The sequence below is a fragment of the Sinocyclocheilus anshuiensis genome, unplaced genomic scaffold, assembly GCF_001515605.1.
Source record: "Sinocyclocheilus anshuiensis isolate Anshui unplaced genomic scaffold, SAMN03320099.WGS_v1.1 scaffold502, whole genome shotgun sequence".
NCBI lineage: Eukaryota > Metazoa > Chordata > Actinopteri > Cypriniformes > Cyprinidae > Sinocyclocheilus > Sinocyclocheilus anshuiensis.
In genome coordinates this window covers 695,858-720,814 of record NW_015544194.1, presented here as the reverse complement: position 1 = coordinate 720,814, position 24,957 = coordinate 695,858, and the positions used below count along the sequence as shown (strand labels likewise).

The 24,957-nt window shown below is 37.2% G+C and overlaps 1 protein-coding gene across 1 annotated transcript in view; it reads left to right on the top strand.

Moving 5' to 3' along the window:
• Positions 1 to 10,596: 10,596 nt before the first annotated feature.
• kcnq1.1 (potassium voltage-gated channel, KQT-like subfamily, member 1.1) overlaps positions 10,597 to 24,957 on the top strand; it is a 33,920-nt gene continuing 19,559 nt past the window's right edge. Inside the window, exons 1-9 of the mRNA XM_016497096.1 lie at positions 10,597 to 10,892; positions 15,151 to 15,241; positions 21,239 to 21,365; positions 21,452 to 21,530; positions 21,649 to 21,745; positions 23,061 to 23,201; positions 23,337 to 23,447; positions 23,534 to 23,629; positions 23,738 to 23,839. Coding sequence (XP_016352582.1) covers positions 10,597 to 10,892; positions 15,151 to 15,241; positions 21,239 to 21,365; positions 21,452 to 21,530; positions 21,649 to 21,745; positions 23,061 to 23,201; positions 23,337 to 23,447; positions 23,534 to 23,629; positions 23,738 to 23,839 — 1,140 coding nt within the window. The remainder of the gene's footprint in view (positions 10,893 to 15,150; positions 15,242 to 21,238; positions 21,366 to 21,451; positions 21,531 to 21,648; positions 21,746 to 23,060; positions 23,202 to 23,336; positions 23,448 to 23,533; positions 23,630 to 23,737; positions 23,840 to 24,957) is intronic.

Sequence of the window (24,957 nt, the reverse complement as noted above, 5' to 3'; positions counted from 1 at the left end):
ACCATCTCCTCATTGGACGTGCCTTTAGAGAGAAATGCATCTTTACAGATTACATAATGAAAGAGTTTTTGGTTTTGATTTTAATTATTTCGTTTTAAAATAGTAATTTAAAGCAGTCTATAGATATATTTATCATGTCGGTGAAGCGCTCCTGCTCAAGACCAAGACGACAGAAAGCGCATCCTGTTTGTTTTCCTTATTTTACAAAAGCACAAGGTTTTGTTGATATTGTGAGAGCACACAAATACAAGTAGACCCTTTGCAGTTCCCAATGATGTATACTCTTACCTTTATGAGCAAAAATTACAGCGTATTTTTACGTTTTCACTGTTATTAAAAAAAATGATCGCGCTGGCACCTCCATGTCTTGCAAAGCGAGCTTTAGCTTCCACCCTCCGCACAAACGATTGGATATGCGCCTAACAGCACTCATTTATCTAGGTTAAATGTTTAAATTAATACTGTGAAATGCATGAAGTGTTTTATGTCTTTATTTTAGGCAAGTCGTGTTGGTTTGAGAAGGCTAAATTGATCAAATATAATGCTCAACTCACTATCTGCCGCTGCCGCTGGGTCGTTCCTTTAAAAAAACAAAACCTTGAATTTAACAAACATAAAATGTTCCAAATATATTTCTAAATTAACTTAATAAAGAAAGAAAAAGAAATATGACCACTTTGCCATTAAAAACCAAAACTGAACTATTTTAATAGCTGTGTAATGGGGAAGAGAGAGAGAGAGAAAAAAGACACGGGATCCAATCGGACTCGGGCCGAGAATTCTCATAAGCTGTTGGACAAGGGCCGGGCCCATGCAGGGCTCTATTCATCCCCTAGTTTCAATTAAAAGTTCCCCCCAGCTCGGCGGGCCCCCAAACTGCCCGGGCCCATATACACCTGCATACCCAGACGCTACGCCACTGCGGATGACACAACCTTCTCTGTGTGGATGGGGAGAGGGAGCAAGGGGAGCGAAGAACGGGCCTCCAGGCATAGTGGCAGTATGGTGTCAGTAATGAGAGTCCTCCAGCAGAGCGGGGACCAGACACTCTGCCTTTTCCACTGCAGCAGATGTCACCCCAGGGACAGCTGAACAGAAAAGAGGCACGGGCCAACCTCCTTCTCCTGTGCTATGATACAGATGCTGAAAAAAGAGCTGGGCTCGGAGTTGCGCTTAATTACGGTGCGATTGCGTGAGTGTTGTTAGCAGGCTTGTGAAAAGTAACAGGCTAAAAAGGAGGACAGTGATTCTACCCCGTGGTGCTGGAGAGTCTGAGAGAGACATATTCATCACTCACACTGCTGTGCGGATGGCGATGAGAAATGGATCACAGTCCAGACTGAAATTCACAAGAGTAGAAAAAAAGTGTTGTTGGTTTTTATTAAATCCCCTTTCACTGTAATTACTCAACAAATACATTGTTCATGATGAAACAGAGTTATTTTTTTTCATTCAAATGGATTATTAAAATTATTTGAGTTGCGCTTTTTAACTCCATATAAGTCAAATGCAAATATTAAATATTAATTATATTGGTCATGCACTGTACACATCAGAACCTGTCTTTTGCTCAACAAATAGCTATGTGCTGTAAAAGCTCAAGGTCTGTAATCGAAAGGTTGCTGGTGTCATCCATGCCATGCATGAAAAGCACAACCTTAATAAGTTAGTTCAACTTGGATTCATTGAGTGCATTTAAACAAATACAATATGGCTGAAGTTGCTTGACATACTAAACTCTTTGACATAATATTTTAAGTAAATTCAACATTTCATTTTTTTTTTAGCTATAGAGAAATAATTTAACACAAATTAATAAGACAAAATCATCTATCTAAGACATTCGCAGTTTGCTCCCTAGTGGGGAACTTTCAAATTGGTTGAAGCAGCCGTTACCCTCCAATTATTCACCATGGTAAAAGGAATTAATAATGAATGTATAAATATAAGTATATCCACACAAAATAAAATACGTAATTGTACTGCCCATTGTGTTTAAAGAATAGCGTTTTAGTGGAAAAATGTTGGTAATTCTCACCTTGTGCTTATCGTTTTGATTACAATATCTATATTTGTTGCATATGATCTAGCCACAAAAGTTCATTTAAAATATTTCACCACAAACGAAGCTCAAATCATAGCTGAAAATTTGGCATTAGCATATGTACAGAACTCCACGCAGCTCCCACTAACTCTCCATTTGAAATGAATGACTTTCAGTCTGTCATTTGCCAGAGACAGAGGCAGCTTTAAACTCAATAGAAGTGCAAAAATAATGATTCTTTTCAAACAGGCTTCCCAAAACACTTCCAGTGTCTACCATTGTTCATCCAAACATAGAGCCCTGAGCCAAACTCAAAGCACTGGCTGAAGCAATGTTCCTCATGCTGGTACATAGTATAAATAGAGCTATGCTTTATGATAGATTTCAGGTGACTTTTCAGGGGAACTCAACCTACAGATGACTTAGTTATAGCCTAGCTGTCTCTGCGTTTTAAGCTAGGAAAGGAAAATTTATTTTACTTCGAAAAAATTACACGCTTCCACTTCAAGTGCCCCTTTAAATTAAATTAAATTAAATTTAGTGGCGTACATGAAACAGACACATTTTCATTCTTGTCGGTGCTTATTACTTTCTTTTCCAGTGTGGCACAATCTTTTGGTCTAATTTCACAGGCACGCAGGTAAAGGTTTTGTGTGTCCTTCTAAAAGTAGACTTTAAATTTCAAGCCACATTAATCCTCTCTTGTGCCTCTAAGCAAAGAGACTTGTCTTTTGTTAGTCTTTGTCTCCCTCAGACTCTCTAACCATGTTATTTTAGTCCATGTCAATCCTTGAAGACCCGAACCCTACATCATTTCATGCCTCTCAATAGTTAAGCCTTCTAAGCAATGATTGTGATCCCAGGCAGAGTGCCATGAATATCTTCTTCTCATTATCTGTGACATGACATAGCTTTGTCAGTGGGAAGTTGCTATACAGGCTGACACAACTCAGGGTCTGTCCACCGAAATTTGCACCATTCTGCTTCAGTTTTCCACGGGTTGTTAACAGGTTCATCTGCTCCACTATAGCATATCTCACAATGAATCTTTCAGATTGAGCCCCACAACGGACTAGAGATCGTTCACTGCCACATATCGTGGTTTCGACAAACAGTGCAGCCCTTGTTGTGTTTACTCTGGGGTTTCCTTTCCCCGTTGATCTGTCATTTCCTTCATTTAGAGCTTTAGCAACATAATTGATGCTCTCTAATAAACAGAACAATAGGAAAACACAGAGTTTGTGATGCAACTGGTTTGTCAAAAATAATTTGCATTTACCACTAGAGAGCATTTTATGCATTAATTAAAGCGGCCTGCATGCTGAAAGATGCCAAAGCTCATCTGGTATTCATCAGAACAGGCTCACTTTGGCTTAGTGTAGAATGCAAACGGGCATCACAGAGCACACTCTGTCTATTCACTCATTATCATTAGTGTGCCACTCTGGGTTTTTTAATAATTGAAAATTGAAGGCAGGCATAAATACTACAGCAGGATAACGCAGAAACAGATTTTGTAAATGCTTCACACATATTCTCTCTTATAAACAATGCAGCTTAAAAATGTACATGGTTTAGACTGGGGAATAACAAAGGCTTGTTTTCAATCTAAATGTGTCTAGTTACTTTCAGAGGCACGTTGAAATGAGGTCTCCAGAAGGCCAATGAGCATGACAAACTCTGTCATGTGCTAAATGTCACTTCTTGCCCTTATCACAAGATCACCTTGATGGCAACTTATCTAGATATCACATTCACGGCTTAGCTCTCACACTTGAAAGAGGATCACGTCTTTTTGCCCCTCTCAGAAGTGGCAAAAAAAAAAAAAAAAAAATCCTTTTTAAGTTACTGCTGGTTTTCATGCTAATCATTAAAAAAATGCAGAAATGACTGCAACTGATTTAGCATGTGTCTTATTAAAGTGAAAATTATTTTATCTGTTTACATGTGAATTTTGGATTATTTTAAAGAGAATTTCAGTGACTCTTCCTGCAGGTTACACCATTACACCAGTAGGTGGCGACAAGTGATTTTTATTTTTTTTTGTACCGTTTATTCAATTAATGAATTCAAAACACTGGTTCATTCAGGAACAAAAAACACGATGGTACTCTAAGTCATTGTATCATTTTGTTCCAATACAATGGTTCATTCAGTATGAAACCAGTGACTTATGAGTGAATCATTGAGTAATTCACTCTAACAATTTGTTCCCAACACTGATCCATTCAGACACTTAATTCTGCCATAGCTTTATTTTAAATAGTTTTCATTGGCCGAGCAAAAATAGACAAAGCAAATGGAAATATTGTGTCTAGAATGAAAGTTTCTCAATACTAATATCACTCTTGTAATATCACAAAAGCCTTGTGGTATTGTTTAAATATTTTATGTTATTTGTCTTTCTCGTACAAATTCTCCAAAATGAAAAAAATAAGCTGAACACAGAACACTGGACAACTCAGTTTGATGTCATTGTTGAGTTCAAGAGCATTTGTCAAAACATAAGGTTTACTTCTCTGGCATATGGATAGATGTACTTTATTGATCCCTGCGGGAAATTTAGGAGCGGGGTAAAGCACACATGATGTATATGCTCCTATGGCAATTAAACAAGACGGAACATGCAGTGAGATACCATTACGTACAGTGAGAGATATGAATGTGCTATCCGCTAATGGTAATGGGTTCTTGCATGGGAAAGAGTGACCTTGTTCAATGTCATTACGCCTTACTAGGAGTAATGTGTGGGGAAGCATGTGAGGAGGAAACAGCGTTGTACAGCCTAATGGTAGCAGGCAGGAAGGATTCCCAGTAGTGCTTCTTAGAGCAGAGTGCTGGAACAAGCCGATGGCTAAAGGTTCTTCAAGATAGCGGACTGTGGAGAGGGTATGAAGAATTCTTCTTTATGAACTCCAATTTTGTCATCATCCTCTTCTCCATCACTTCCTCACATGAGTCTGGGGCAAAGTATCTAACCTTCCTCACAGTTTGTTCAGAGAAAAACGAAGTGCAAATTCATGTTTCCTCCTTTGCAGATTAGTTTACATGTTGTCATAACAGACAGAATCCAAAGTAGCTCTTAATTGTTATGCATCACATGTTGTTTATTTTGAATTTCCTGAGGCATAAACAAAACAAAGGCTACATTTGCATGGATCTGATGATTGATCACCTCTCTTCAAGAATTCCGTCCCCAGCCACATGAAACGTGATGTTTCATTTGTCGACCCATAAGTCACTTTGTGCCATTGCACGACGGCGCCTGTGACAGTAGCGTGAGCTGAGAGCTGTACTCCTGATCTGTCTGAGACTGGCATATTCAGCAGAGTTGCTGTAGTTCTGTGCTGATCCCATTAGTTTAACAGCATGGAATAAAAAGTGTCTTGGAGGGAAAGAGTGACTCGCCAAACTATCCTTTCCTCTCCTCAACCATTACTGCGTGATGTCACAAAATGGTGAACTCTTCCATTTCTTAGCTCTTGGGAGGTGAAGCGCCCCCGTCGCCCTGTCAACATAAATGTGTTCTGGTACGTGTGTGTGTGTGTGTGTGTGTGTGTGTGTGTGTGTGTGTGAAACACCACCAAAGGAGCACTTACTCATAAAGTAACCGAAGATACTTTTACAGTGAGTCTAAACATAGTATCTTTGAGATAGAAAAATCAATGGAACCAAATACTGGAAACCATTTAGACCAAGCCTAAAAATGGACCAAAGCATAGCAACACAAATAATACACATGCTGTGATATCTCACACCAAAAGTGCAGCCGGTTTAGAGCAATATGAATCCCATTAGATGTATATTTATTCATATGAACAGTTAAAGATAACACTGTATAATAAGGCTAAATTTGTTGGGATTAGTTAATGCATACAATGAACAAACAATTAAGTTACAAAAAGGTTGAATTTGTTGGGATTAGTTAATGGGTACAATGAATTTATATTCACTGAATTTATTAATCTACATTAATGCTAATTTATAAATGCACTATTGTTCATTGTTCATATTAATTATTCATATTTGTTCATAATAGTATTGTTCATTTTTAATATCAATTATTCATATTTATTTATAAAACATGTAAAACTTAATTTGTACAATATAAAATATAAAATATGCATTATTATATATTAATTTGTTAATTTTAATTAATATTAATCCAGATTATATATATAGAGACAAATTAATATACATATTAATATTAAACGTTACATTCATCAAGATTAGTACAACTGTTAAGATTTAAGGCCCTTGCACACTGAGTCCGAAATATTTCTTTTTTTTTTTCGTATTCATCATCCTTTCCTATCAAAATGCTTGCTATGGATGCGAAAACACAGAAAATCGAACCTGATCCGAATTTTTTTATGATGGACGAAACTTTCAGAGGCAGTGTGTAAACATGATTGACACAACATGAGGTCGTATTTATTTTTAACGTGCCAAAATTTTGGACGATAATTTTGGACTGAGTGTGCAAAGACTTTAAGTTTAAAACTATTGTTCATCATTTCATGCTATTAGGTATTACATTAACTACTGTCAGTAAAACATCTTCTAAAGTGTTACTTTTTTTTAGGTAAATGTTATAACGTTTTAAAAACATTTTACTGCTAGAGGTACTAAACACTGTCTGTAATGGATTCACAGAAAAAGTACTCATTTGCATTACTTTTTTTTTTATTGAATTTCTCGCAGTGGTCTGAGACACTCTGCAACTTCTTTCCAGACACATACTTGTCACCATCTTTTGTGCTTTTTTTCCCTGATGTACACTTTCTTCGAACACGGTGACTTGCCAGTAAAAGAGCGTTTATAAGCCATTAGTCTGGATGTATATTGCCTCGACAACATTTGAGAGGTGAGGAGAGGTGAAAGCACTTACACTCCACGAGGAGATAGACAAGCAAGGGCGCGCTCAAGAGCTATTCTGTTCCAATTCATCTCAGGTGTAAAAAACCTTGAACCACATTAGTATTCCTGATGTCAGCAGTGAATCCTCTCTTTTCAATCAGTACCTGTTCAAGGTTTTGTACAGCTTCACGGACCGCCCCAGGGACTTCATCCCTGACATCTTTGACATGAAATGCATTGAAGATCAATGATTTTAGGCATAAAAGGCAGACACCATTGAATTCCCAAGCAAATATACTTGTTCTTCCCAGGACAGGAGATCTGTTGGTAACCCACCAGCTCGATCAAAGATACTCTTGGGCATTCATCAGTTATAACAAAACCTCTTTATCTCATGAAGACACTCAACATTCACTTCCAGCCCATTCCAGTTGTTTAAATCCAGCACTGTGGATAAAAATATCCAGTGATTTTTTTCTTCTTCTCACTTCACTGAGCAGGAGCTCAACGCAGCCCCGCTTTACCTTAGACTCCCGCAGAACATCCACACACACCCACGCTTACAAAGTCTTGCAAAGCGAGGGGTTTAATCCCTCAGGGTGTGATGGAGTGAAGCGAGGTAACTGCGCTTGAGGGTTGGCAATGGTTAATTTCATGTTTCTGAGAATCGACAGAGTCTACTGAGTTTGAGAGAAGCACTTTTCTAGGCAATGCATAAAAAATGTTATCAAAAGCCTCTCCAGTTATAATGAATTTGAGCTCTGCAGGGCTCAATCAATAGGCACCCCAATAGGTGCTTTATGATACAGTTCATTGTATAGTTGGTGCTCAAAAGCATTGCATTAAATCCACCATATAAAGAAAGGGTTCATGACATTTCACCAGCCAGCTCTTTTCTTCAGCAGGGAGTCATAGGTAGCACTAGCATCTGCTCCAAACATCGAAACAAACCACATAAAAGACAAAAATAGTCATTCTTCCCTGTGTCTCAAGCAAAATGGATCATTACAGATCCATATTCTGCCATTTAGATCCAATACCTCTGTTTACCTCCATTAGAGGGCTCTGTGGAGGATCCAAGTAGCAGATGGGTCTAATTAAAGCTTACAGCCTGCGTTGGAGTCAAAGGGACTTGCATCACCATTCTAGCTACGATTACTGATGTTCTGTCCTTGGGGTCAAAAAGTAGGTCAGGAAAAGTTCCTACAAAAAGTTCAGAATGTAACAAAACAGGGAAAAAGCTCCTGCTGCTGAGAGACATTGAGACCATTTGTGCTAAGGACTTCTAAGAAGAAGGCTGTGCTGGCAAGGTGCGTGACGCGATTTCTTCACAGCAAGGAGCATACCAAGTTTGACAAATAACATTATATGTGGCTTGATTTTTCACAGTGCTGTCAAATGCAAGTCATATAAGCACTTCTAAAAATGAACAGTAACAGGTTACTCTTGCAGCATTTTGAGAATAAAGCACAAGGTGAATTAATTTTTTTCTTTACAGAAATAAAACCATCAGGAGCCTGTAGGTATAAAGAGCATACAATATGTGAGTAACCCTTTTATTAATGTTCATTTCTTCCTGTTCCATACGGAAAAAAATGTTCAGGAAGGCTGTATTTTTACATAAGGAATATAGCATTTAGGATCTACTTTGTTTCTTGCTAGATTTTTAGGCCTATGAAGGCATATGCTGTTTTCAGTGATGCCACTCTAATCATTTATTCACTTTAAGCAGCTAGGTGTCAACTCAAACAGAGCTTTATCAAGCCAGTATAGTCGGAGATCAGATGAATTGTAAGATCTGATAATGTTTTGCTGTTTTGACAAGGGAGGGAGCAGAGGTCAGTGAAAATGCTGCTCTCTGCTGTATATTGTAAGACACTGCAGCTGTTTTTTTTTTTATAAACAAGTTCATGCCATATTCAGAATGATCTTTATTTAGTAACTCTAGGGGAACTGCAAACATGAATGTGCTTAAATAAGCCAAAAGTCAATCCTTGCATAACTTTTAATACATCCAGGTAAACCTTAAAAACAATGCATCTAAAGATCAGAGTCTGTATGGTGCAAGACTCAGGCTTTGGTGACTAAAAAAAGTGAGTCTATCAAGTCTAAAACTGGACTCAGATATCTCCTACACAAAAGGTATGTTTCTCAGACAAGTTTTCTCTCTTTTTTCATGGCACAACAAGAAACACCAATACAGATGATTCTCCAGTCATTCTTTGGTAACTCTGAAAAAGCACCAGAGATTCCTCTGTCATCAACTGAAACTAAATCATAAATTTATCTGACCTTAGCAAGTCTAGCAATTGTCTGCTGTGCTGAAAGTATTTGAGGATAAGCTACACTATGTTCAGATGATCTCTACCTACATCTCACTCTGGCCTATCTTAATATCTACTTGACAACAGTATCTGTCATCACTTCACTGCCACATGACAGTATTTGAAACCTGCGTCTCAGTGAATCAATACCTTCCTGAGTTCTCAAGGTGAGGCACCGATTCAAGGTCATGTTGAATGAAACTGCACCTTCACCTTTTTGCAAACACAAATACTCCCTAACAGTTTTATTTCTTTAGACAAATAGCCTTAAACTTAGGGTTTAAGGTTTATTTTTAGTTTATGTTCAGTAGCTCTCATTTATTCCAATATAAATTTTGACTTTATACTGACAGCTGCATTGATGCATGAAGTCTGCTACTACCTGCTGTGATTTCACACCAAATTCGTCAATCTTTTGTTTTATACTTTTTGTCCATGTCTTTCTCCATCACATTGTACATAAATCCATTAAACATTTTTTGGCTCATGCTGGTGTGTGGCATCATTCTCAATCTGCATGGTAATAGTTGCATATGAGTCCCTCAGTTGTCCTCAGTGTGAAAAGATGGATCTCAAAAGTGTTCACCCCCTCTTAATGCATCTTTATTCCTTCTGGAGCATCAGTGAGCATTTGAACCTTCTGTAATAGTTGCATATGAGTCTCTCAGTTGCAACTCCTCAGTGTGAAAAGATCTCAAAATCATACAGTCATTGTTGGAAAGGTTTCAAATACACAAACATGCTGGAAAACAAAATAATTTGTGGGACCTGAAGGATTTTTCTGAAGAACAGCAGGTAGTTTAACTGTACAGGGTAAACAAGGGATTCATGAACAACTATCATTAAATAAAAAAACACAGCTGTGGATCATTCAGGTAAGAACACAGTATTAAGAATCAATTCTTAATAAATTCTCAATAAATTCAACTATTATTTTATCTTATGTAGACATCTTTTTATGTGAAATATCTTATTCAGGTCAGTATTAAATAAACAATAACATGCATTTTGTATGATCCCTCTTATTTTGCAGATTCTGAAGGGGGGTGTAAACTTTTGACCTCAACTGTACTTTGGAATATTATGTTTGCTATTGGTTTTGTTTAAAAATTTTACTATTTACTAAAAATGAATATGTTTATATATTTATATATTTATTTATTTATTTGAAACAAAAATCCATGATTTACCTTTGTTGGCAATGGCTTGTGGCTATGTGCTTCCTGGTACGTCCCTCACTGTTGAGTTATGAGTATTTATGCATGTAGTTTCATGCAGACACAGTCAAGTGCTGCTGCTGATGCCGTTATGCTGCCTGCCTGCTGTCCTGCCAGCTGCACTTCGTGAAAGTCTCTTCTCAGTAGCAGCATGACCTCTCCACCTCACAGTACAGCGACAGAGCCTTCATGGACTATTGGACCTGCAGAACTGGAGATGAGCGAAGCTCTGCACATGCGAAATGACAGCGTGTGGTTCGGCGAGAGTCCCTCGGCGTCCGCGGAGCCGGCAGTGATCACTCAACGCCAGGCATCTCACCTCCATCCCCGCATGTCCGTGTACAGCGCCACCCGACCCACTCTCTCTAGATCCTACTTTCAAGGACGTGTATATAATTTTTTGGAGAGACCATCGGGTTGGAAATGCTTTGTGTATCATTTTACAGTGTGAGTATTTAACTCTGATTGCTTTAAATAATGAGAAATAGTCTACAACATCAACATGTTTACCTATTCAGAAATATATATATTTTTTTTTTATTTAAATAATGAGAAATAGTCTACAACATCAACATGTTTACCTATTCAGAAATATATATATTTTTTTTTTATTTAAATAATGAGAAATAGTCTACAACATCAACATGTTTACCTATTCAGAAATATATATATTTTTTTTTTATTTAAATAATGAGAAATAGTCTACAACATCAACATGTTTACCTATTCAGAAATATATATATATATATTTTTTTTTTAAATGGTTTATTGTTGCAAGAGGCACTGCTTTTATTAATGTTTGATAAGAGTACAGTGTTATGCAAGATGATTGTTCAAGGTCACTTTTCATTCTGCATAAAATAATTTTCCCTTTAGTGCAGCCTTTCAGCATACAGAAATTAAATCTTCCAAAACAATTAATAATTTATTTATTTATTGCAATTTATGCAATTTAGCCTATTATTACGACATAGAACTCACTGATGATTTTTTTCTGCGAAGGTTTTAAATATTAAACAAATGTTGTATTAAGTGATACACTGGAAAAATTGAAATAAAATGGAAATAAACCATTTTAATTAAAGGGGTCATATGATGCGATTTCAGATGCAACGCGTAAAAAGACAGTATAAGTCATTATAATCCGTAATTATGTCCCCACTGGATGCAACAAGTGCTTCGTTTATAATGGGTTTTAAGGTTTTTGTCTCGTCGCTTCGGCCGGGACACGCCCACATAAACACATTTCATTACACCAAATACACAAAATAATGTTCTTTTTAGCAACATCATATGACCCCTTTAAACTCAAAACATGCATCAATCCAACTAACCTACAATGCTTGTTGGTTTGATTTTAAAAAGTCAGAAAATGCAGAAAGAATTGTGGTGAAGTAGCCTGTGCACAGAAAAAGCATAAAAAAGCTGTTATGTCCTTATCCCAATCCTATTGCTAAGCCTTGCGTTTTTATCTTCACTACACTTACTAAAAAAGTTAAAGCAGAAAGTGAAAAAAAAAAAAAAGATTATACTGTAATATAGAAGCTGCTTTGAGATGCATTATTTGATATTCTGTAAATTGCAAGAATTTTGGAATAGTAAGTAAACAAAAAATATTGCAATCGCTGACAGTGTCTAGTACTTGATCTAAGATCATCTTTACAGTGTAACGAATAACCTAAAAGGATGCTTTGCAGCAGAATGTAGTTGTTTTGTAATTCTCAAAATGACTGGACTCATTGGACCTTTCATGGTATCTCTAGCAGGAGAGGAGGTGATAGCGGGCGGCTAAACTTGGCTGCAGAGGTGACTCCGTTCAGCAGGGGCCCTGTGTGTTTGGTAACCCTGTGACTCAGTGGTGTTGGGCAGAGATGCCAGGAGAACATGGGAAACTGACTGTGAGGGTGTCAGATGCGGCATCGTCCTGCAGAAACGGTGTTAACGGCTTCACTAATCGTGGATCGTTTGACTGATACTTGGTTTAATGCATTTGTAAGAATGATGAGCATGAGGCCGAGGGTTGGAGGTTAGTCTTTAATTAACTGGTGGCTTGTCATGTAGCACATGCGTTTTATTCAAAGTGATTTATGGCATACTAATATTGTGATGGTCCCTATAGAGCTAATTGAGGTTAATTGCATCGCTTAAGGGCACAACTGGGCTCTCTGGGCTCCTCAGTGCATAATTCATCCCCACCTGTTGCATTACTAGCCCAGGGCCTTGAGCTGTAGTCGAGCACTTGACCACACTGTTAGCTGCAGCAGGAAATTGAAGAGTCTCGCCTGAATACGGAAGCGTTCTTCTTGTGAGTGTAGGCGGCAGGCTATGTTAGCCAAGAATGTGCACAAGCTTATCACTGCTTCAAAGCCTGCAAAGCCATGGGGGAACTTATCAAAGCGTGAACCTTGTTTGTGTACATGTGCACATGCTGTTGGAAAAACTAGTAATTGCGTGCCGTACATTATTATTGTTATCTGCCCAGCAGTATATGTGAGTGAAATGTCCCTCGATGTCATGCAGTCTTTACTAAGCACAACAGAGAAATGTAGAAGAAAGGTAGAAACAACTGATTTAATCACACTATAGACTTCAGGTCCATGTCATGTTCACGTGAGTGATATTTCAAGAATGTCATTTTCTATCTATCTATCTATCTATCTATCTATCTATCTATCTGTCTATCTGTCTATCTGTCTGTCTGTCTGTCTGTCTGTCTATCTATCTATCTATCTATCTATCTATCTATCTATGTCTGTCTGTCTGTCTGTCTGTCTATCTATCTATCTATCTATCTATCTATCTATCTATGTCTGTCTGTCTGTCTGTCTGTCTATCTATCTATCTATCTATCTATCTATCTATCTATGTCTGTCTGTCTGTCTGTCTGTCTGTGTGTGTGGGAATCTATCTGTCTATCTACCATCTGCTTGCTTGCCTGTCTCTGTGAATCTAGATATTTCAAACCATCAAACTTCAAGGTTTTATTTCAAAAGTATTACAAGTATTTATATTATAGTATTATAAAAGTATTTCAGAACTTTCAAACAAGGATTTAAGGCAAAATTCAAATTTTGTATTGGCAAATTTGACTTTTCTGGTTAAAAATTATTATATGAATTTCTTCATTGAAGAATCAAATTTCTACCTCAATTCAAATTCAGTTGTAATTGAATTGGAATTTAAAAGGCATTCTGAATTTGATAGATTTGATAAATACTAGTTTACAGACAAGGATGTACCCAGTTTTGGTTCATTTGATTCAGCAGCGACTGTGGTTGAACAGCTTGATTTGAGAGTGGCAGTCTTTAGCGCAGTTTGCATACACATCGATTGATTCTGTCTGTTGCATTGTTTCCCCAGTCTTTCCTCTTCTCTTTCCTCTTCACTCGGTTAAATACTACAAATTCAGTGGCTTCTGCAGGTATGAATTGTTAAAATAGCCTGCTGCATATTTGATTCTGTTTAGCTCCACTCGTCAAAATACTATTTCTCATTACTCTGATTCTTTTCTATTGATTTTACCTCTAATTGCTGTAAGCAACACAATCGTTTGCTGTGTTTATCATCCCTGCCTTGGATTGGTAGATCAATTATTCGTTGCATTGCACTGTAGCCTGTGGCATGTTTATTGACATGTAACTTCTCTCACAGACTGCATGCGGCAGGTTCAAGGTCATTCAGCAATAATGATTACATAATCAGATAGATATTTGTCAGGCAGCCATCTTACCCCAAGGTTATGATTGTATGTTTACTTACATTTCTGGCCCCTCCCTCTGAATTTGTGATGACAGGCAACAGCTGGGCACTGTTTGTCTGTGGCAGCTGGGTTTCATACCCCTTGGTGTTTCATTTTTATTGTTAATGCAGTCACACTGATTAATTATTGAGCTGATAGAGCTGTTGTAATGGGTTAAGCATCACTCCAAAAAACAAACACTGAGAAATAGCATTTACAAATTAACAAAGCATGTACTGGATATTGTGCTGTTGCTGTGTATTAGATTAGGTTATTAGATTAGATTAACATACATTTTTAATTACAAGATTACATTTGTTCCTAATTAATCAATAACATCTTTATATACCAAAAAGCTGTTTTGAGCTCTCCTTCATATGCTGTTAGACTGATTACTTATTACGTTTAAAGCACATGAGAAATCATGTTGTTTGTAGAATTTGTTCTGTCAGATTAATCACATAGCTGTCTGTGAGCAAACTCTCTTTTCTCACTTGTCTCAGGAGTTACAACAAAGCCTTTGTTTGGTTTAGACTGAGAGCACACGATGACCTTGCCATGATGTGTTAAACCTACAGTACTGTTACAGGGGCTTAGAAATCAATCTGTACCCTTTACAACACATGCAATATTGTTTTTTCTCTCTCAAAAAAAAAATCTGATTTCTTAGAATAGAGTCATTTAGTCAGTGAATATGAGAAAATATACATGTCCTAAACGGATATGTTCAGGCTGATTTCAGCAAACAAAAATGTGTTTGATGATTTCTCTGAACATTCAAAATGTCAAAATGTTATTTTTCAAATGTTTAAAACAACAAATTTGGGAGTTATGGGAACATTCCATTTATCATTTTGCAAACATTATATGTAATGTTTACTTTTGAATGTCCTCTGAAAAATCTGAAATGTTTTATTATTATTATTATTATAAATTATAAAATGACATCTTACTTTCTCTCTACAGATTCCTTATTGTGCTTTTTTGCCTGATCCTCAGTGTGCTGTCCACCATTGATGAGTATCAAACACTGGCTAATAAAACACTCTTCTGGGTGGTGAGTCTCAATGCTTTAAACTTACAGTGTGTTAAATATTGTTAAATTAATCTAAATAATTTTGCTGCCTAATAAAATATAATACCTGGTGACCTTGGATAACTGATGTCCCTGTTTTGAACTGTAAACAGGCAGCATGCATAGAAAACAGGCATAATGCATAGGGATCATTAACTAATCTGGACATATGGCATTGGGATCTGGACCTTGGACCCAAAGGCAGCTATTGTTTTAGAATATGGTATTGATAATGTTTACATTTGCATGCAGCTCATTGTTTAGCTTGTTCTCCAGAATGTCTGCTGCCATCGGCCTTGTCCAACAGAGGGCAGCAGTTCATCACTTTTCATGTCATTTGATGCGGTAGATTTACATTTTTGGTTACTCCCCTCTTGAAACTAGAACGACTTTTGCCCCCATCTAATGTAGGAAAAGGAAGCACTCATGTAATTTATAATAAGAGCAACATTAAAGGGACAATTCTCCCAAAAATGTAAACTGTCATCATTTACTTATTTTTTTATTTTTTTATTTTTTTTTATCTGTGGAACACAAGAACGATAGATGGGAAGATTGTAATTGTCAAGCTCCAAAAGGCTAAAAATATAATAAACTATCTGTGCCCTATATTCCAGGTCTTCTGAAGTCATATGTTGTGAGGAAAAGTTGTTATTTACTAATAATTCTTTTGTCTGCCTTCAAAACTGGCCAGTCAACACAATTAGAAGGAGAAAGGGAATATGAAATTGGGTACAAGGCATATTTAAATGTGCAAAAGTGAATACAATTTGAGAACGTGGGCGTTTATCTTACACTTTTCATTTTGAGAACCACTGCCTTGATGAATTTAAGGCCTGGTAATACTCTCAACATTGTAACTGACACAGCAAAGTCTATATCAGAGAAGCAGCTCAGTTCACAGAAGATGACGGTGTTCTGTTGTCTAGAATGGCAGCTTGAGCTGGCACTCTTAAATCATTTCACTGTTTACTTTGTTCAACAATCCATCCCTTTCTGCTAAGCATTAATTGCTTCAGGCCTTGTTAGCGCATCTGAGGCTTTGTTTTGATCAATATTCAGATCACAGTCTGTCAAGTAATTATTGTGCTCGTCGAAGCATTTCCTCCCGACAGAGGCTGTTAAATATGAACATAATCAATACCAGATTCAAAAACAATAGCTATCTTTTGTGTCAAAGGTCCGGAGCCTCAATGCCATATGTCTAGATTAGTCAATATTCCCCAGCATGCAATATGCCTGTTTGCAAACTAACGCTGCCTGTTTACAGGTCGAAGAACAGAGACAAAAGAGAAACAATTGTCTTAGGCTGGCAGAAAAAGGAGAAAGGGAGGGATAGAGATTATAACTAGTGACTGCATGTCAGAGGTCAATCCGACCACCGGCTAATGGGATTAAATCTATGCGTTGTGTTCATTAGCTGATGCCTCGCATCACAAGTTAAATCCACAATCTAGGGCTTGATGGAGAAAAGGCCCTTTTGGATTAGCTATCTGGCTACAGCAGCTCTGAGCTTAACCAAGCTTACAACAGGTGTTGTCTATTGTGTGTTAAGGGTAACTATCAAAAATAGCATACTTTTAGCACGGGTGGATACTACAGTAACTTGAGGGAGAAGGGTGTTCTCACAGGAAGTAGAACCCTTTTTTAAGGGCTGAAACCTTCATTTAGACCCAACCACCATGTCATCCCTATACCCCCACCCAGTTCACACCCTATTTTAATGAGGCACGGCCCTCTACATTGCGTCTCACAGCTGTTGAGGCAAACAAAAGCAGACGTGTCCCTTTCTACATCTTTTCATGACGTTCAAACTGCTCACTAAGCCACGGTCAAAAGTTCTTTACAATACTATGTTTATGGGTCACAGACATATAAGAGTATCCATGATTAAGAAAGTAAAAAGTAAAATAAAATAAAATAAATATTCCAAGTTCTTTGAAATGTAGTCTTTTTATTCATATTGTGAAACACATGAGTGTACATGTTGATTTGTTAAAAAAAAAAAAAAAATATATATATATATACACACACACACACACACACACACACACATATATATATATATATATATATATATACATATATATTCACATATACATAGAACACACAACATAGAAGGTCAAATTATCTGATATTTTAATAGATTTGTTGACTTTGACCCACAGTCATGCAGCTCTGCAAGGGTCCTCTCTATTATATAATTTCCTGTTTTATGTTTTTTTATGCTTGTAGGTTGAACCATATGGTGACCAAAAGATTATTTTGTATATTAATAGGCAGTGGAGCAGTTTTGTTGAAATATTTTTTCCCTATAAAATAATTATAAAATTTTACAAGAAATACCGTTCTTGTAATTAGGCTCTTCTTCTTCTTCTTCATTTCTTCATTATGATATCAGGACAGTGTCCCACAATGATAATGTTAATTTAGAAATAAAAAAAAAATACACCTCATCTATGAAGTCACTGTATTTCATTTTTAATATATTTTTGAACAAATTAATAGAACACATCATTTACCCTACTGGTTTAACAGATATCATGTTTTAGATCCCCAGATTCCCCTTTTTTTTTCTTTGAGTAAGTGCTTATGTAAATGAAGCTAAAGCTTATCAGGCAAATCTTACTAAGCGCAGATTAATCATTAACTTAGATCAATTGTTCAACTCTTTTTCCAATGTCAGCCACTAATAGTCTTGATAGGCCCTGTTAATCCATATTAGCCTGACATTGTTTCACCGTGAGCAGGGAGAGCTACTGCACATTAGCACTATATATACAGCCACACACATGCCACGGACACTTACTAACTGAGCCTATTCTGTGAGGAAAAAAGACTATTGTGTGTGTCACACTTCTGGAGTGAAGCCTCAGAGGTTGATCATTACCTACGTAACAGCGGTAGGTGGCAATATTCACACAGGACGTTACGCCACACACAGATGCTGGAAGTCACGCAGGACACTACACTGTCCCAACACCACGCGCCTTGCGAAATCCCACACCCTAGGGTTGTGATCTCACATGCTTCCCATATGAAGCGTCATAGCTGTCATCAAACTTCCTCCATATGCTAAGTGTGATAACACATCATCAAGCTCTGTCTCGAGGTGTTGTGAGCACAGTAGTCCTGCCATGAGGTGCTAACCCCTTTTCCAGGCAATTATCAGCTACAGATAGAACCCTCCCTTAATTGGACAGAACACAGATGTCTCTGTCTTTGTCAGTGAGGGCCTCGTGTTAACCGAGGCCCCCCATGAATGGCTAATAAAACTTTAAATGAACAAAAGCCTATATAATGATGAAATGTTTCCTATTTGAAACCACCATGAATGTGCAATGAGCATTTATTGCTGTATTCGAGCAGTTTGCGGTAATGTTTTAACCCTGGGTCAAAGGAGTTTTTAGGCTTTTTGTGATTCATGCATCTAATAGAATCTAAACATTATCCAGTGCATTTCAGCTTTCCAAAAGATGTTCCGCAGAGAATAGGCACGAGGTGTGATTATTTGCCTGAAGTGATATTCACTGTTATGAAGTGAAAGGACTTGCTAAGCCCTGGAGTTTTTAAATATTTATTTCTAATGCTGGTGTTGTTTGAGGTGTTAGGACAAATCACCTTTATCTCGTTTACACTGATAAGACACTGCATCCAGTCAGTTAACCTCCCACACAGTAGCAAATGCCTTTCTGTTGTGTGTGAGAGTATGTAAAGGACTATAGAGAATACAGATAAATCTGTGTATCTTCTCAAACAACATTTTAATGTGTGACTTTTCAGTCAGAGGAGTTAAAGTGAAATATTTCTCCCAAAAATGAAAATTGTGTCATCATTTATTCACGCTCATGTTGTTACAAACCTGTTCTTTTGAGGAACATAAAAGTTATTTTGTCACACATTCTTCAGAATATAATCTTTTGTGTTCTGTGGACGAAATAAAGTCATACAGATCTGAAATGACATGAGGGTAAGTAAATGATAACACAATTTTTCATTTTTGGTTGAACTCTCCCAATAAAAGCTCATTAATTCCAAACTAATTCCTTTAAAGTCTACGTAATGCCACACCAGTAGTTTATTTACTTTGTGTCTTTCTTTTCAAGAGTGTGAAGGGTTAGTTAATGCCACCGGGTATTATTTATGATCAGACTTCAAGTGTTTACTTTGGCTAGAGCATGAAAGACTAGAGCAGAAGTCACTCAATGCCAAGTCACGAGCTCATAGTAAGTCTATTTTTAATATTTAATGTAATCTTATAAGATTGAGGACAAGGGTCAGCTGGCCCTTGCTGTTATTACAGTGAACCCTTCCTCTGCTCACCCTGGCGACCGCATTCCAGCTGCGTTTTGGATGGGGTATCTCATTGCCATGGTAACTGAGAGAGGCCCTTGCATCTGGGGTCCTGTTTCCTCTCACCCTACACCAGGGTGTCTCATTGCCATGGTAACTGAGAGAGGCCCTTGCATCTGGGGTCTTGTTTCCTCTCACCCTACACCCCCCCACGAAACTGATCCCATGGCCTCTGTCGCCCACTGGCCGTCCACCCAGACCTTTCGTATGCCAGCTGGTCAGTGTGATCACAAGCCTAGATTTAATTAGATAGCAAGTACCAGCAGCATGGAGTGGGAACTACTAATCGGACATCTAATTAGAGAGTTAGAAAAGACTATTCTGAATATTTTATGCTATTTTGAAACATTTCAAAAATTAGAACTTTAAAACATAAGAGCTATAATTTTAGCTATCGGCAGTTTTAGCTAAAACAGATCATCATTTGATCAAATAAATGAATAATGAGGAGTGGAAAATGATTATTGTAACTTTCTGAAATGCTCCGAAAAATATATAACTTGCGTTTGACTTGACAAACAGTGAGTTGGCCTACTTTCAGTTGAGTTGCTTGCAGTCTCTCTCCTCTGCTGTGACCTCAGCTGCTTCAACTCACTTTTCTGCTACTGTGCGTTGTTTCACACCTCATGTTCTGTCTGTTCCCACAGGCTAGGGCTGTGCCTGCAATTTCATTTCATTTTTGGAGGAGCTTTAGACAGGCTAGGCAAGCGAACTCTCCGGCTTTGTGCCAGCAGCCGTCCCTAGGCAGCTGACCAAGCTCCTTCTTAGCCTCTTCTCAGACCCGGATCCAGCTCTCCAGACTGCTTATGTGACAGAGGGCTTCACGGCCAGCCTCATAACTCATACATGTCTGGTTCCTCGCAGCTCTCAAAGGGCCTGCGCTCAGCAGACTCTCAGCCTTCTTTTGTTTTCTCTTCTTTAAGAAGGAGCTGAGGGCAACTGCTGTTGTTGGCCATGACCATGAACCAGCCGACCTGTGTTTTCACACAGCCCTGTGTCAGTGTTAATACGCATCTGTTACACGCATCCCATGTATATTAGTATTATATGCTTTATGAATTGCAAACTACGGTCCAAATGATGCGTGACCAAATTATTTATTCAGCTATTATCTTTTATCCCATACAAACAACAAATATGATTAATTCAATGGATTCTTTGTCTATTGAGCTGTCGTTATATAGCTCAGTCATGGGATTGCAGCATTGAGTTGCAATAGGTGCACAGCACACAGTGGAGGATTTTGTTCTGAACATACCTTATAAATATTTAAAAAATACTATTCCTCATGAGGAATATCTAGATCGCCAAAGAGCTCTACAATGACAGCCATTCACATTTTCTACATAATAAAGCTGTATTGTTAAACCCATTCTCAAAGCAGACGTCTCATTGCTCAAATAAATGACCTCCCTGTACTTAGAGTTATATTTTAGCACAGCGTTTTACATTATGTCTCTGTCGAATCAATTAGCTCTCAATACTTACATTGTTATGTTCTAGTAAATCTCACATTAATTCTCAGTTACAATCATTTCTCATCGTCATGAGCGAATAATATCACTAATATATGCATTTAGTGCTCTTTTGTGTAAGCATAGTGTGTCTGTCTCTTTCATTCTGCAGGAATTAGTGTTGGTAGTGTTCTTTGGTGTGGAGTATGCGGTACGTCTGTGGTCAGCTGGATGCCGGAGTAAATATGTGGGAATTCAGGGCAGGCTTCGCTTTGCCCGAAAGCCCATTTCTGTTATTGGTGAGTACGTAAATTAATTTTCAAAATAACCTGTTGTGTATTCTGGTTGTTGTTATCGACCTGTCCACATGTTTTTCTTGTTCTAGACCTGATTGTGGTGGTGGCCTCCATTATTGTATTGGCATTTGGCTCTAAAGGTCAGGTATTTGCCACCTCTACTGTCAGGTAAGTTTACTATTATAATAGCAAGTCCAGGGTCTTGTCCCTTGTGGCACAGGATTAATGAGACTTAGATGTAACTCTTTTGCCATGTTTTAAAGCCATGGCATTATGTTGTTTACAGAGGAGTCCGCTTTCTTCAAATCCTGCGAATGCTGCATGTGGATCGACAGGGAGGAACCTGGCGGCTGCTTGGATCGGTAGTCTTCATTCATCGGCAGGTGAAGCATATATTTTGTTTTGTTTTGTTTTTCATGGAATGATGTGAAAGGTTCTTCATGGAACCATGGATGTCAGTATAGAACGTATAATTTTAAGAATATTTTATGTGATGAATTTCTGTAGAGGTACTCAGCAGACCAAAGCTCATTTTCTTCAACAGCAAAAGAAAAAAATCCAATTGTCAATGGTTTTTCAAAGAGAGGAATACAGGGACATGCAGTACGGTCAGAATTATCCCCTCACAGAGTATTTTTTACATTTAACATGAATAGTGTTATAAATGTACAAAAAAAAAAAAATAATAATAATAATATAAAAAAACTATATTCAGTTCACAGTGTTAATTCTTGTGGAAATGTGCATTCCCAGTCTGTAAAAAGGATCCATTACCCTGATCAGTTGTCCATTAATATGCCAGTGTTTTAGGAATTAGTTACATTTTATGCTCTTAAAATGAAAAGTTCTTATTAGATTAGAACCAACAGGAGATTATCGCCACTTAAATCTGGGTTAAATATTGATTTGAATGATCTTCATTTGAACGGTCCTAATACTGATTCATAAAATCCTGTTTACTCTATGTCAGTTATCAGTAGCTGCTTGAAAATATATTTGTAAAGAGTTTGTCTCTTGTAGATGTAAGTTAACGGCATTCTGTTGAAGGTCACATGTGCCTTGTTGTTAATGGTTTAAATTAATATTTTCATAAAGTACCAAATTCAGTATCAGTGTTTCCTGCACCACTTCTCAACAGCAGCGGGACTCTTTAGCGATAAACCAAAAGGAAGCATATTTTACTGTCAATGCAAGTTTGCAGTCTGAATGATATGAATGTGATATATTAAAGACAGTGTACCACTAAATAATGGCAATGAACATCTTTCTATTGAGCTGTCCTTGCAGGATCTGCCTAAAAACAAACATATGGGCTACTACACAATGAGTGTATTCTAAATCATGGACAAATTAGCCATTTTAGTGAATTGGTTTTAGTGTAGATTTTTAGTGAATAAAAACATAAAAGTGAAGCCAGAATCTGGAAACAAATGACTCTCTTGAGCTGATACTTTTAATAAATAAGTCAGAATGAATCTGCATGAAACATAACCCTATATACTGTAATTTACAGCATTAGCAAAGATTTTATAATGAAATAGGAACGTGTTAGCAAAATGAACACTATAACTGAAACACACCCAAATAAATTGGAATCAAATTGAATCTCTAGCCAGCACTAAAGCTGCAAAATATCATTGAAGAATTGTTATTTTTAACATTGTAGAGTCAGAGTGTAACAGTGTTTCCTCTTTCTAGGAACTGATCACAACTCTTTATATCGGATTCCTTGGGCTCATCTTCTCTTCCTACTTCGTGTACCTGGCAGAGAAGGATGCAGTGGATGATAGAGGTTTCACAGAGTTTAGCAGCTATGCTGATGCTCTGTGGTGGGGTGTGGTAGGTAGATCCCCACCCATACCTTTCACTGACACAATGGCTATTACATGGATAACTGAAGGCATACATCAATGAACTGGATCATGTTGAGTAATGTATGTGGCATGTCAATATCTTTTCTGTACATATGCTCAGGTGACAGTAACCACTATTGGCTACGGAGACAAGGTCCCTCAGACGTGGATAGGGAAGACCATTGCATCATGTTTCTCTGTCTTCGCCATCTCCTTTTTTGCCCTCCCTGCTGTAAGTTACAGAGATTTAATAGCCAGAACAATTGTTCCTTGCACAGCACGCCAGTGTATGAGAAGAATGATAGTATTTCCCCACAGGGAATCCTAGGCTCCGGTTTTGCTCTGAAGGTGCAGCAGAAACAGAGACAAAAACATTTCAACAGGCAAATTCCTGCAGCTGCAGGTCTGATACAGGTATGCCTTACTGTTGCCTATAGGTGTAATTATTGCTTATTATTTGTCAGTCATGAGGATGGTCAGACTTTCCAGAGTCGATCTGTTTCTTCTATTCTCATGCTGAAGGCATCCTGGAGGTGTTTTGCCTTAGAGAACCGTGATTCTGCCACCTATAAGTTATTTGTGAAAAGGAACATGAGCAGCTCAGTGTCCAGCCCTAAATTAAAGGTAGGCTACCTGCCTACTTTAACATGCATGCACTGATCGAACAGACTCGCTACAGCAATTTACAAACACAAAACTTTGCATGTTATGTGAAAAGAGTAGTAGTTACTCAGAATTTTTCCATGCTGGTTTTTCTAATTAGTATTATAGTATAATTTATATAAAATTACAGTATTTGTGACCCTGGAGCACAAAAGCAGTCATAAGTAGTACGGGTATATTTGTAGCAATAGCCAACAATACTTTGAATGGGCCAAAATGATTGATTTTTCTTTTATGCCAAAAATCATTATGATATTAAGTAAAGATCATGTTCCATGAAGATATTTTGTTAATTTCCTACCGTAAATATATCAAAACTTAATTTTTGATTAGTAATATGTATTAAGTGCAACTTTAAAGGTGATTTTCTCAATATTTTGATTTTTTTTGCACCCTCAGTTTCCAGCTTTTCAAATAGTTGTATCTCAGCCACATATTGTCCTAACAAACCATACATCAATGGAAAGCTTATTTATTCACCTTTCAGATGATGTATAAATCTCAATTTCAAAAAATTGACCCTTATGACTGGTTTCGTGGTCCAGGGTCACATTTATTAATCTTTTGAATTAGCTTTATTTTTCATTTTTAGTTTAGTTTTCATTTTAGTTGATTTTATTTATTAACAATTTTGTTATGTGTTTTGTTTTACAAAAATATTTCTATTTCAGCTATAATTTATTGTTTTGTTTTGTTTTTTATTTCAGTTTCAGTTTTAACCGTTTTAGTACTTCAACTTTATTTTATTTCAGTTAGTTGCCAAAGCAACATTTTTAGTTTTAAGTTTTTGTTTGTTTATCATTTTATTTTACTTCAGCTTAATTTCAGTTGACAAAAACAATTTTAAATGGTTTCAGTTTTTCATTGTGTGTGTGTGTGTGTGTGTGTGTGTGTGTGTGTGTGTGTGTGTGTGTGTGTGTGTGTGTGTGCTTGTTTAACTATGCTTGTGAGGGCCAGATATCCTCACTTATATGGTGAAATAATTATATAATAGTCTATGTCTGGTTTTAAACTTGAGTACCAGCAAAGAATAAGTAGTACCATTAAAGTTCCTCAAGTTCTTAGATTAAAAAAAAAAA